This window comes from Garra rufa, chromosome 12, assembly GCF_049309525.1.
Source record: "Garra rufa chromosome 12, GarRuf1.0, whole genome shotgun sequence".
NCBI classification, from domain to species: Eukaryota; Metazoa; Chordata; class Actinopteri; order Cypriniformes; family Cyprinidae; genus Garra; species Garra rufa.
This window is the reverse complement of record NC_133372.1, coordinates 21802497-21816857: the sequence shown is the minus strand read 5'-3', so window position 1 is coordinate 21816857 and position 14361 is coordinate 21802497. Positions and strand designations below refer to the sequence as shown.

General features: G+C 40.1%; 1 protein-coding gene across 1 annotated transcript in view; it reads left to right on the top strand.

The window, feature by feature from the left end:
• The window catches only part of rptor (regulatory associated protein of MTOR, complex 1), a 237970-nt gene that overhangs the window by 54108 nt on the left and 169501 nt on the right, over nucleotides 1–14361 (top strand). Inside the window, exon 5 of the mRNA XM_073851892.1 lies at nucleotides 5981–6156. Within this exon, the coding sequence (XP_073707993.1) occupies nucleotides 5981–6156 (176 nt within the window). The remainder of the gene's footprint in view (nucleotides 1–5980; nucleotides 6157–14361) is intronic.

The window sequence follows — 14361 nt, the reverse complement described above, 5'->3', positions numbered from 1 at the left end:
TCCTTCCATCAGTCAGTGAAGAGGGCTAAAGGGGAGAAATTAGGGAAGATAAGAGAGGTGATTTTATTCATTCATCTCATATATAAGAGTTGTAATTGAATTGAACTGATACTCTCTTTTTTAGTTTTTAGGCTGCCACAGTCACCATAATTTATCATATCTTGCTAAAACAATATAAAAAAGAGAACTGTGAATTAAGACAGGCACTGATTAACTCATCTGAATGATTATAATCATATGCCCACCCTTATTCAAAACATGAATCTTGATTAGCTGTTTTGAAGTTCATAGCATTGAATGAAGACCAGAAGCAAAACGTTGCAGTATGTTAGGGTGGTTAGATAAGGAATATCAGCTGTGCTATTTCTGTTTAGTTGGCTAAATCTAGCACGAGAACAGAACAGAGCGGGCTTACAGTTATGTCATGGATCAAAGCATGGAAATATTGCAATACAGAAACGGGCTTTCTGTGTGCTCTCATCTGAATCACAAACAAAAATCTGGTTCTAAAAAAGTGCGCCAACACATGAATTAAGTTCCCTATCGATATAGTTCACTTGCATTGCGTCAGTTGCTAACACTTGGGGAAAAAATGTTCCACTGAAATACTTAAGCCTGACTGGATAATGTTCGTGCAGCAGCACAAACAAATGGCATTTCAGCCCACCAAAATGGGCAGATTCATCTGCCTTATAAGTCAGTGCCATTTTGTCAGAATCATTCTCCTTCATCGTGAAGATCATCTCCTCACTGGACTTTGAATGGAGAAAGAAGTTGTCTACTACTTGCTGTAGAAGAGCCCTGACAGCTGAAAAACACTTAAACTTACCAGCAGTTCCAGCGAAGCTTAAAGGGGTCCTATTATGCTCCTTTACAAAGTCTTTATTTTGTTTTGGGGGTGTACTTGAACATGCTCTCATGCTTGGTGGTTAGAAAAATGCATAATTTTTCACATAATTTACATTATTACAAATAGCTTTCTCCCCAGGCTGGCACAAACGGCTCAATTAGTTCCAGCTTCCACCTTCCGAAAAACCAAATGTATTGTGATTGGTCCCACTGCGTTGCGATTGGCAAACAACATAGACCGTGTTCCGCCCTGCTGCACCCCTTCCCAAAGCAGCAAACTAGATTAAAGTGATTCTTACGTTTTAAATATGGATATATATATATATATTTTTTTTAATATACCTCCGATTGCATTCGTCTGAAAGAAGGAAGTCATATACACCTAGGATGAAGGGTGAGTAAATAAAACGCTACAGTATTGTTGGTCCTATCTTCAGCCTGCGAGATCGCCGATACGTGATATTATCATTATTGTGCTAATGTATTTAATTATTTGCATGCCCGAAACCATAAGGCTAGTGAAGCTATCTACACTGTATGATGAATAAATCTCTTACCACACACTGCACGTCTACGGCGCAGCGCCGACGCGTCCACGGATGATCACTAGTCAATGTTGGTGTTTACATCAGCCGCGGATCTGCGTGTGTTTGTACCCTCTGTACCACACACGTGAACAGCGCGGCTTCAGCACGGCTACCGGAGCAGTTCGCGGACCCTTTAGTTAAAGCTCGCGTTTAAACAAGGCTCGCTGAAGCATCCCAAAAGCGGCTGTCCATAATACATGGCTAAAGTTAGACGAATCCCCCACCCGCCAACGAGTTGTTTTTCCATAGGCGGGATTTACGTTGTGACATAATAGCCTCCGGAAAACAAACGCTATAGTCCAAATGAGCCGTTTCGTTGTAGTTCTTAAAAAGGCATTTTTTAAAAACTAAATATCTCCGTTTGGAGTGGACTTTGAGATTTGTAACTTTGTAGATGTTTTTTATGCCCAAACATACACACCACACACTGGCTAAAGTTCAAAAAGTGAAAAAAGCACAATAGGACCCCTTTAATTTCATCCCTATTAAGAGCATTTACTATGCAGCATTTGTTGCAAAATGCTTCACCACAAGTGTCACATGCAGGGCTTTACTTCATGTCTCGGATGAGCACAGTGATTATGCCGATGCTGAAGCAGCACTTACAGGGACGGACTGTTCTCATTATGAGAGCATGAGTCTCGCCTTGGTGTACTCACGGATTGCTTTCTTTCAGGAAAGTGGTCCCGTCCCTTGCACTTCTTTACCAAACTTGGTTCAGAGTGGTAAGCCTCAGAAGAGCCTTGTCTTGCTGAATGGTTTCTGCCAGGGCTCCACCAGCGAGCCCCCCACCAGAGACCTGCACTGTTCTTTCCAGAAGTTCATGAAGAACTCACCAAGTCGTGGCACACTCCCTACTCAACCCATGTCCACTCTCTTTTGCCTTCGTTGCCTTCACCTCCATTGATGGTACTGAGGAAAAAGGGTATGAAAAGCTTTCTCCTCTTGAAGAGGCCATCACTGCACATCTCTGCCCACCCGCCTTCCTCAACTCCCCAGTCTCCTCCAGGCTATTTGGCCCTGCAATGGATGTAAGTGTATTGGGGCACTGATCCCTAGCAAAGTGCATTGATCCCTAGTCAGTTGGCAGAAAAAACTTCTCAGGGCTCTTTGAGGCTCTCCATTTGAGCCGCTACAGTCAGTCGAATTGCAACCCTTTTGCAGCTTTAACATCAGTCAAGCGAGTGGGTGACCTGCAGGTGCTTTCAGTGAGCGCTTCCTGCCTTGAGTTTGGCCTGACAACTGCAAAGTCAATTCTCTATGTGCCTAAGGTGCTCTCTACTCCATTCAGAGAACAGGTCATTATCCTCTCAATTCTTCCTGCCTTGGAGGATGTGCAGGGTTTATATTTACACAAGGATCTTGCCCACTTAACCAGCATATGCCACTGAAGGTGGACAGGCCTGTTTGGGACATTTTGACAGAGGGCTCCATCCTCATGGGCCTTATTGATTCTGGGCAAGTTCCACCTTAGCCCATGCAACCTCTTAGGGCCCATACCTTGAGTGTTCTGGGCCTGGGCTTGCAGGACAGCTCTTCGTTCTGTGCTTGTAAACGTGGCACTTTTGGATTGCACACCCCAAGCATCAGCAACCGAAGCGAAAGAGACAGAAACGGACTAATTCATCTTTTTCTGAACATGGACGTTCCGTCCGACTGGAATGGTGCTCTCCGGTCTCTGGTGTGTCTAGTCACATTTAAATATTTTCCAAGCCAAAAATATATTGTTAAACCTATGAAAATGCTTCGAAAAAGTACTTGGTGCCATAGTTTCATCACTTTAAAGTGTCGCAATGACCATGATTTTGCAGTAAAGAGCCTGTCATAGCTAAATGAGTGAGAAGATGACATTAAGCAATGCAAGGTTAGCAGCATTGAAAACAGATGAGTTCACATATGCAAATGCAGCTCCCGATCTGGGCAAAGTTCAAGGAATTTTGTCCACAGAATGATAAAAGCACACATTATTTTTTATTTTACAGTATTTTAACTTACGTGCTGCAAGCCATGCATAAAGCGCTGGACATGGACCACTGATCTATATAATAATTCCTTTATAATTCCTTTAGCTTATTGCCGTTACTGTGGCAGCCAACAGCAACACAGCTTAACCCTGTTAACATGTTTATATAGTTATATTGAAAATGTTTATATTTAGTCGACCAGTTTTTACCCTGTTTTAACATGGATTTCTATAGAGACTGGCTGTAGCTGTCGGACAATATGGCGGATAGCAACGGCGGCACATAATATCCGCGTTCTGATTGGTCAGATCGCCTGTCAATCAAGCTCCCTGCGAACAGACAATTGAAACTTGTTTCTGTTATCTCCGGGACCCTAGATTACATTATTTCTCTTTCGCATCTTTTTGCACTTTTTACATTCAGGTCTTATGTGAACATAGAGCTAATATTACTAATTGGTTTACTGTATACCTAAAACTGTTCTTTTATTTATCTTGTGTGTTAATCACCTTTATTTGCACTTTTGCAAAACCAAAACAACTCAAAAAGCTCATTCTTAGTTAAAATAGGATTCTAGCACTTTCATTGCAAATTGATTGTTAAAATGGATTTAAACACAGAATGCTTGTTGAAGCCAAGATTTATTTCAAAAGTTATTTTTTTCTGTCAAACTTTACAGGGTTAAGCTTTGTTTATTTCACAAACAAACCTAAGTAAATCACTTGCATGTGCTACTACATTTTCATGCTAGGCGACTAAGTAATGTCTGTCGTTAGACATTGGGTAATACATTTTTAAGTCACTCAACAGTTTTTCAGTTATAGGCTAAGAATAAGTTTAGAATGGATATATTTTTTTCTCACCTACACTTGAATACTGAGTACTTGATAGTTTGAGCTCTACACGGTCCCCAAACCATGTGTTTTCATGAAAACACGTGAGAAGTGGAACGGGAATGCAGCGAAGCAACATGTGAAACAGGAGTAATTTATTTGAAAATGGACATCGTAAAGAAATTAGTGCTGCAAGCTGTTAATGTGATGATCTGTTCTACAAAATTAAGCTCCATTTCTTGTGTTTAAACTTTTATTACAGCTGTTTTGCTGATGCTGTTTTTCTTCTGATGACTTATTGGCTGTAGTTCGGTTCAGATATTAAGCATGCTAGATAATTGTTTTGTATCGGCGAGTTGTCGGCAATGCCTCAGCGAGCCTCTGTGATGTGACTTTGAGTAGTTCACACATAAAGACTGATGAGTGCTGATCACCCACTGATTTTCCCCCAATTACAGCCTGACCTGTTGACGAGCTCGTTAGCTTGTAAATCGTCTTAAATTGGTTTTAAAATCCTCTAGTGTAAACTATGCATTAGTTATGAGGACAGTAGTAAACACTAAATTTTCAGTTGAAATCAGTTCATCATTGATTCACAATGACATCGTCCAGCTCATTTCTGAATGATGGTACTGGAGCCTTGTGGTACTCCATACTGCACTTGCGATTGGTATGATACCTCTTCATATACTGCTATGAATTAATTAGGGTCAGATAAGTATGATTTGAGCCATGCCAATGCACTTTCACTAATGCCAACATAATTTTTAAAAACCTATTTAAAAAAAATGTTGTGGTCGATAGTGTTGAACGCAACGCTAATATTTTTAATTGTTTTAATGAAAATAAAAAGTTTTTCAATTAAATTTTTAAATTGAAAATAGAGAATACTCTAATTTTTTAGGTGAGCAAAAATATGCAATTGCTGATAATTATATGGCCGGAAAGTAAGATGAAATTTTGATAGTTTATGTAAATATGTACAATACCGTGCAATAGAATGATGATTGAGAGTTGTACACACAAACATTTCTCAAAAACCTGATGTATGTACATTTGAGCATGAAAAAAAATGTGTGGATAATCAAGTAAACCTAAGTTGCTTGTCCAGTAAGTGTTCATCTTGAAATATTACTGACAAAATGTATTCTTATGTTTACTTTATAAAAAAAATCATTAATGATTTCACACCAAAAAAACACATGTACTATAACATTTTCAGAATTATACTAGGCCAGAATTATACTACTTTGTGAAAAATGTATAAACTATTCATCACATAACAGAAGGCATGTAGTTGACTGTGTACAACAGGTTTTCAGTAGAGTTTTCATAATTAAAAAAAAAAAGTATTTACTGTTCAGATATAAAAAAAAAAGTCTAACTCAAGTCCACAACCCTGCCAAGTATTTACCACGACATAAGTAATTTTTAAACAGTGATGGTAGATATCAGAACACGTAATTCTGCCAGAAATGTGTCTTGTCTCTATATCAAGACATTGCTAATTGAAATTAAAGCCATACCCTATATTTAGCAAAATTTGAACGTGTTTACATGCATGTCAAAACATGTTTAATGTTGCAACATGTCAGCGGAAAACTTACAGCTCATATATGACCGGTTTGTGCTGAATGTTGACATCTGCACAACAAATGATTTAATGTTATAAGATTTCATAGCTAATTCTTGGGAGATTTTATTGAGGCTTTACTTTTGTTCACTGGTTCTCATTATCTTTTACTAGGTGGCAGCAATAAACCCTAACCACCCACTGGCTCAGATGCCCCTGCCTCCCTCCATGAAGAACTGCATTCAGTTGGCCGCCTGTGAAGCCAATGAGCTCCTGCCCATGAACCCTGACCTCCCTGCTGACCTTTTCACCTCCTGTCTCACTACACCAATCAAAATCGCCCTACGCTGGTGAGATGCTGATTACATTCATTCAGTTGCATTTACTCATATAATGTACATACAGTGAGGGAAAAAAATATTTGATCCCCTGCTGATTTTGTATGTTTGCCCACTGACAAAGAAATGATCAGTCTATAATTTGAATGGTAGGTTTTTGTTTGAACAGTGTAAGACAACAAAAATAACAACAAAAAATCCAAGCATTTCAAAAAAAGTTATAAACTGATTTGCATTTTAATGAGTGAAATAAGTATTTGACCCCTTTGCGAAACATGACTTAGTACTTGGTGGCAAAATCCTTGTTGGTAATTACAGAAGTGAGACGTTTCTTGTAGTTGGCCACCAGGTTTGCACACATTTCAGGAGGGATTTTGTCCCACTCCTCTTTGTAGATCCTCTCCAAGTCAGTAGCTGTGCTTACATGGACCCTAGTAATCTGATCGGAAAAGGACTAGAAGCACAATCAGAATAAAAATGTCACATGTACAGTGGCCAGATCCGATTAAAATTTTGATTAGATTGTAAGGGGTGGTTTATTCCTTTAGTAATCTGAGCCGGAGGACATGTAAACACTTGATTGGATTGAAAATCAAAACTGGCAAGTACCGCGCATGTGCAGTGACGTAAAAATAGCATGTAACTTGCGGAATGAGCTGTCCATTCTGATAAATAAAGTGTCAAAAATGAGTTTTGGTCATTATAAAATTCAGCTTTCACTCAGTGTATGTGAAGTGGAGCAGCACAACGTCCCACCAGTCCTTGTTTAGGACTCTTATCAACATACAACTGGTTTTGGGTGCGGCAAGGGGCATTTTTGCTGTTTTCAAACGTAAGCAGCACAACAGTTCATGTGCTGGTCGTCACCTAATTAGGACCCGAAGTAGGCAATTATCAAGTGCACTTTTTAAAACAACAGTGGGAAACTCTGTATATTCATGCAGTGTGTGCATGTCAAAAGATTAAAAGATTAAATCCGATCAGAAACTTGTAACATATGAACGCCCATATCAACCAGATCACTTTATTTAGCATTCATGCAAACACTATGTTCGGATTTGTCAGTCAGAATGAATTCATTCCGATCAAAGCAAAAAGTGTCCATGTAAACGTACCTATTAAGGTTTTGAGGCTGATGTTTGGCAACTCATACCTTCATCTCCCTCCACAGATTTTCAATGGGTTTATGGTTGGAGACTGGCTAGGCCACTCCAGGACCTTAATATGCTTCGTCTTGCCACTCCTTTGTTGCCTTGGCCATGTGTTTTGGGTCATTGTCATGCTGGAATACCCATCCACGACCTATTTTTAATGGTTCTCACCCAAAATTTGACCGTACATGGCCCTGTCCATTGTCCCTTTGATGCGGTGCAGTTGTCCTGTCCCCTTAGCAGAAAAACACCCCCAAATCATAATGTTTCCACCTCTGTGTTTGATGGTGGGGATGGTGTTCTTAGAGTCATAGGCAGCATTCCTCCTTTTTTAAACATGGCGAGTTGAGTTGGTGCCAAAGAGCATGATTTTGGTCTCATCTGACCACAACACTTCACCCAGTTCTCCACTGAATCATTCATTCGTTCATTGACAAACTTCAGATGGCCTGTACATGTGCTTTCTTGAGCAGGGGGACCTTACAGGCACTGCAGGATTACAGTCCTTTACGTCGTAGTGTGTTGCCATTTTGTTTTCTTGGTGACAGTAGTCCCAGCTGCCTTGAGATCATTGACAAGATCCTCCCTTGTAGTTCTGGGCTGATTCCTCACTGTTCTCATGATCATTGAAGCTCCACAAGGTAATATCTTGCATGGAGCCCCAGGCCGAGGGAGATTGACAGTTATTTTGTGTTTCTTCCATTTGCGATTAATCACTCCAACTGTTGTCACCTTCTTACCAAGCTGCTTGGCGACAGTCTTGTAGCCCATTCCAGCCTTGTGTAGGTCTACAATCTTGTCCCTGGCATCCTTGGACAGCTCTTTGGTCTTCACCTTGGTGGAGAGTTTGGAATCTGATTGATTGATTGATTGCTTTTGTGGACGGGTGTTTTATACAGGTAACAAGCTGAGATTAGAAAGCACTCCCTTTAAGAGAGCGCTCCTAATCTCCTAGCTCATTACCTGTATAAAAGACACTTGGGAGCTGATAGGGGATCAAATACTTATTTCACTCATAAATTGCAAATCAACTGTTTTTGAAATGTGTTTTTCTGGATTTTTTGTAGTTATTCTGTCTCTCACTGTTCAAATAAACGTTCCATTAAAATTATAGACTGATCATTTCTTTGTCAAATGTACAAAATCAGCAGGGTCAATTTTTTTTTTCTCACTATAAACTCAAAATAATAATGTGCTACTCAAACCAGGTATTTTGATTAGAATAGCCCTTATTCTTTGGCTTGTTTTCTCTTATTTGTGCACTTTGTTTTGACCTTTGTGCGCTAATGGAAGTTAAGTATTCAGTGTTGTCCCTCATTATATATATATCAGTAAGGTATCGTGCAGTTATCAGGTCATTATTTCAAATTAGACACCGTGGAGGGATCTAGTGTCACCCTGAAGGGGTTTATTTTGAGGTATTGACTTGAGGATTTTGAGGTATAGTTGAGGTCAAAAGTTTATAGTTTGCACCAGAATGTTATTTTACCAAAATAAGAGAGATCATACATAATTCATGTTCATTTTTAACTTAAAAAATTTGACCTAAATAAGATATTTTACATTGATTTTTTTTACATATAGTCCACAAGAGAAAATAATACTAATAGCTGAATTTATAAAAAATTACCCTTTTCAAAAGTTTATGTACACTTGATTCCTAATACTGTGTTAATACCCAAAATGATCTTCATCTTTGTTTTTTTTTTTCTTCTTTTTTTTTGTTTAGTAATAGTTGTTCATGAGTCCCTTGTTTGTCCTAAACGGGTAAACTGCCCACTGTTCTTTAGAAAAATCCTTCTGGTCCCACAAATTCTTTGTTTTTTCATAATTTTTGTGTATTTGAACTAGTGGTGGGCCGTTATCGGCGTTAACGTGCTGCGTTAACGTGAGACTCTTATCGGGCGATAAAAGAAATATTGCCGTTAATCTATTCTCAAAGTTGGGTTGGGAGCTGGGTCTAAACTACGCAAGATATGATGACTTTCACCTTGATATTTTAGCATGGATGACGTATACCTAGTCGAATTGCACTGTAGGGGGCGAGAACGAGTCTTCAACTTCTGTGAAATTACCACATCAAATGAGACGTGCAAACATGGATGCAGCTATGAAGCCGCTTCAGGGCAGGTGCGTTGCTAGACCCTTTTTACTGGGGCACGTGAGTTATAATTTACTTTGATAATCCCGAAATAAAGACATTAAACTATATGCAACAACTGAATTGACTCTTCTAAAAGCAACGCAGTTTAATGGAAGACTATGCACGCAGAAATCCATGCCCGGATTGATTGTATTTAACGGCAACGCGCACGTCGTGCAGCCTTTTGCGCAGAAGTACTTGGTTACACAAGTTTGTATAGGTAATTATGTTGTAAATGCAATTGTCAAGCAGTTTGTGATGCATTTTGGAAACAGGAGATGAGCGCCTGATCTAATGCGCCACCTGGCCCGTTCTCGAAGACTTACTTTTAGTCATTATTTGGGTAGCACACATATTCTGAATGCCTTCAGCAGAATTCAAATTAGCCATTTTAATCTAGATTAATCTAGATTAATTCCAAAATTTAATCTAGATTAATCTAGATTAAAAAAATTAATCTATGCCCACCCCTAATTTGAACCCTTTCCAACAATGACTGTATGATTTTGAGATCCATCTTTTCACACTGAGGACAACTGAGGGACTCATATGCAACTATTAAAGAAGGTTCAAAAGCTCACTCACTGATGCTCTAGAAGGAAAAACAATGCATTTGAACAGAATGAAGATAAGTACATTTTTCTTACTTTGCCTAAATATCTTTTTTTGTATTATTATTATTATTATTATTATTATTATTATTATTATTATTATTATTATTATTTTCATTTAGTACTGCCCTTCAGCAGCTTCAGAAGATGCTTACATGTTTCCCAGAAGACAAAATAAGTAAAATTTACCCTGATCTTCAAATTCAAAAATTAATTAAAAATTAATGCTTTTAATGCATCGTGTTTCCTTCTGGCGCATCAGTGAGCGTTTGAATCTTCTGTAATAGTTGCATGAGTCCCTCAGTTGTCCTTAGTGTGAATCCATTACCATTAAAAAAGAAGCATAACCAGTTTCAAAGTTTTATATACCAGCCATCTAACAATAATATTCGTAATTATAATTAGCCTACATGATTATATTGAAATTTTCTTAGCCTACAGATTAATAATACTAAATTTAGATCAGAAACATCCTGTCACATCTGGTATGAACAGTCAGAGGCATGGGTTAACTATTATAAAAAGTTAAATTGTTTTTACTGCTGTGTTTTAGTGAAAGTAATGTAGAGAATTTGTTAGCTCAAAGAATTTAAAATGATCAGTATGTGTGTGTACATGTCTGAGACTATGTTTCTCTCATCACATGTACACTGTAAATCTCCACCAGGTCTTTTGACCAATGAATAGAATGAAATGAGTTATTTAAAACATACATTTGAGTCAGGGAAAGTAGTTTAACTCACAGGAAATTGTGTATAATAATCGTCATTAAATATACGCATTTTCCAGTTTCTGATTAGTAACAGTAATGATGATATCGACTTGTTTCTTTGTCCAGCAAATTCTTCAGTGATATCGATTACTCTTACGTCAGCTCGTCGTCACGGCAACGTGTTTTACTAATCAGAACGGAGTTAAAACAATTGAACAAAATAGGGCTTAAGGTAGCAATATGAGATCGAAACACAGTTTAAGTGACTATTGTAATGTAAGCATTCAGCACAGAGAATCATTATATGTGAATATATGGTTGTTTATTAAACTATTCTACTTCCAAACGATCGCACATAGACAACGTACATAAAACACAAATAGGCAGAACGCAGGAGAGAGAGAGAGAGTGATAGAGAGAGAGAGAGAGAGAGAGAGAGAGCGTTGCTAGGTACAGGAATGAACAGTTCTGAACAACCTGAAATCGTTTTTCATAAAACGCCTTAAACGCAGCTATCTACGTTTGTAGAAAGAACGGATATTTGCAAGCTCTTGTTGTTGTGCATTGGTTCCGTATGTGTTCAGTTCAGAAAGTCCTTTTCCAGTTCCTTGAGAGTTAGGCCGCATGGCTTCGAAGAAGGGTGAGTACTTTATTCCTCATCTCCAATGCTAGGTGAGCCGCCTTTGTATTTGTATTCCACCATGGTGTTTTGCATGTGGAAGCTGATTGGTTGTTTCGTCACAAAACTTCCAAAAGTTCAATAATACCAATCAAGCAAGGAATTAAGATGCAACAAACATTAACATTTAGGAGATCATAAATGCAGCTCATACACACCAAACATGATCTATGTATCATCTCGGTTGAATGAGTGATTCTAAATGTGAGAGTCTTAGCACACACAATAATTCACCTATTGCGGATTAATGTTTGAGACAGACATACATAACAGAAACAACAATATAAGAAAAGGTAACACATTGATACAGATCTGGCCATTTAAAATGCGCGCGGGAACGGAAGTGGTCTCGCGTGACACCGGTGTATTCTGAGGGATCCTAGAAAATGCTCTGACACAGGAAAGACATGATCAGTAGGGGGCAGTCATGTAACGCACTGAACTGAAGCGGCAGCAAGCATCGCTGCAAGCTAAAAGACTCGTTTGTACGGTGACCTTGAGGGGACATCTTCGGTTCACTTTTGTTTGTCGTGGCCACGACATATAAACTCGTGGGAAAGTCATATTATTGTCACGGAAAGGATGAGAGATGGGTCCAAATTTGCAGGGAAGGTGACAAAACAAACACAACAAAAGGCCAACACGGCACAACATGACTTGAATACAAAACCAAAAATAAACAAAACAGGAAACACGGTCTAGGAGCCAGGATCAGTAACACAGAAACAAACCACACAGAAGACAATGCAGCCAGAATGAGGAGTGAGACATGAGCAGCTTTAAAGTCCGTATAATTGTGAACAGGTGTGAGTTGAGATGAGTGTAACGATCACAAGACAGGTGTATACAATCAAGGAAGTGCAGTGCAAGGGAAAGGGAAACAGCGACCTCAGGTGGCTGAGGGAACCCCACAGCCCAGAGTCATGACATTACCCCCCCTCTAGGGAACGGCTTCCAGACGTTCCCCCACGAAAAAAAAAATTTAAAAAAGAAAAATCTGGAGGGAGGAGGAACGGGGGAAGGTGAACTAGGGGGAGGGACGGCGGGCCAGGTCCGTGCAGTGAGTGAGCGCTCACCGCCACTTCAGGCACAGAGCGAGCGATCACCGCCACCTCGGGAACATCAGCGGGCATCGCCGCCAGAGGAACCTCAGCGGGCATCGCCGCCACGGGAACGTCAGCGGGCATCGCCGCCAGGGGAACGTCAGCGGGCACCGCCGCCAGAGGAACGTCAGCGGGCATCGCCGCCACGGGAACGTCAGCGGGCACCGCCGCCACGGGAACGTCAGCGGGCACCGCCGCCACAGGAACCTCAGCGGGCACCGCCGCCACAGGAACCTCAGCGGGCACCGCCGCCACAGGAACGTGAGTTGGCATCACCGCCAGAGGAACATCAGCGGGCCTCGCCGCCACAGGAACGTCAGCGGGCATCGCCGCCACAGGAATGTGAGTTGGCATCGCCGCCAGAGGAACATCAGCGGGCCTCGCCGCCACAGGAACGTCAGCGGGCTTCGCCGCCACAGGAATGTGAGTTGGCATCGCCGCCAGAGGAACATCAGCGGGCCTCGCCGCCACAGGAACGTGAACTGGCATCGCCGCCAGAGGAACATCAGCGGCTGCAATCCCCCGAAAGTATGCCTCCCGTGCCGCCGCCACCAAGTGAACGTCCATCGACGCCAGAGAAGTGTAAATGGTCGCCATCCATTCAGGCATAGCGTGAGCGGATGCAGCCGCATCGGGCACAGAGTGAGCATTCGCCGCCACTTCTGGAACAGAGTAAGCGGGCATCGCCGCTTTGAAAAAAAAATGCTTCCCCGCTGGACCCATTTGTGCTGGCTGCATTCTGTCACGGAAAGGATGAGAGATGGGTCCAAATTTGCAGGGAAGGTGAATATTTATTAAATAAACAAACAAACACAACAGAAGGCCAACACGGCACAACACGACTTGAATACAAAACCAAAAATAAACAAAACAGGAGCCAGGATCAGTAACACAGAAACAAACCACACAGAAGACAGTGCAGCCAGAATGAGGAGTGAGACATGAGCAGCTTTAAAGTCCATATAATTGTGAACAGGTGTGAGTTGAGACGAGTGTAACGATCACAAGACAGGTGTATACAATCAAGGAGGTGCAGTGCAAGGGAAAGGGAAACAGCGACCTCAGGTAGCTGAGGGAAACCCACAGCCCAGAGTCATGACAATTATGTCCTGGCCACGAGATCATTTTGTCGAGGTAACGAGTTCTTATATTGAGGGAACAACATGCATTTCTTGTGGTAACCCAGGATTATCAGAGATAGGTTTATTAATATTTTATTTTGAGTTAAGAAATTATTATATTAATTGTTATAGAAATGAATACAATATTAAATAATTATATAGGCAATGCTGTATATGCGAATGCTGTCTGTGCGCACAGCATTCAAAAGTTTATGATGAATAAATATTACATAAAGTACTTCAAATTAAATAGCCCAGCAAGAAACATTTTATGCATCCCACAGTCTTATCCATTAACCGATCCTCTTTTTTCCGTTATAATTGTATTATTCGTTTATATTCGTTATTTTTCCCTTCATTTCGATCTCTTTACTTAACATTCTGAATCTAAATGATAAATGCTGACATGCCATTAAAGCTTTGATTAAGCTATATGGCTGGGATTTTTACTGTGTATATATATATATATTCTTTTTATTTCGTCTAATTAATAGATAACCTATAGTGTTTCATTGACGAGTGAATCATTAGTTCCATTTGTAAATCGTTTATGGTCACACACGGGCATAAATACAATCATAAAGTCAAAACTTTATTGGCATAATTGTCGTTTACAATATTTGCAAAATACATGGCAAATAGCATATATACAGAAAGTTATTTAGATTAAGCAAAGTTTTGACTTTATGATTGTATT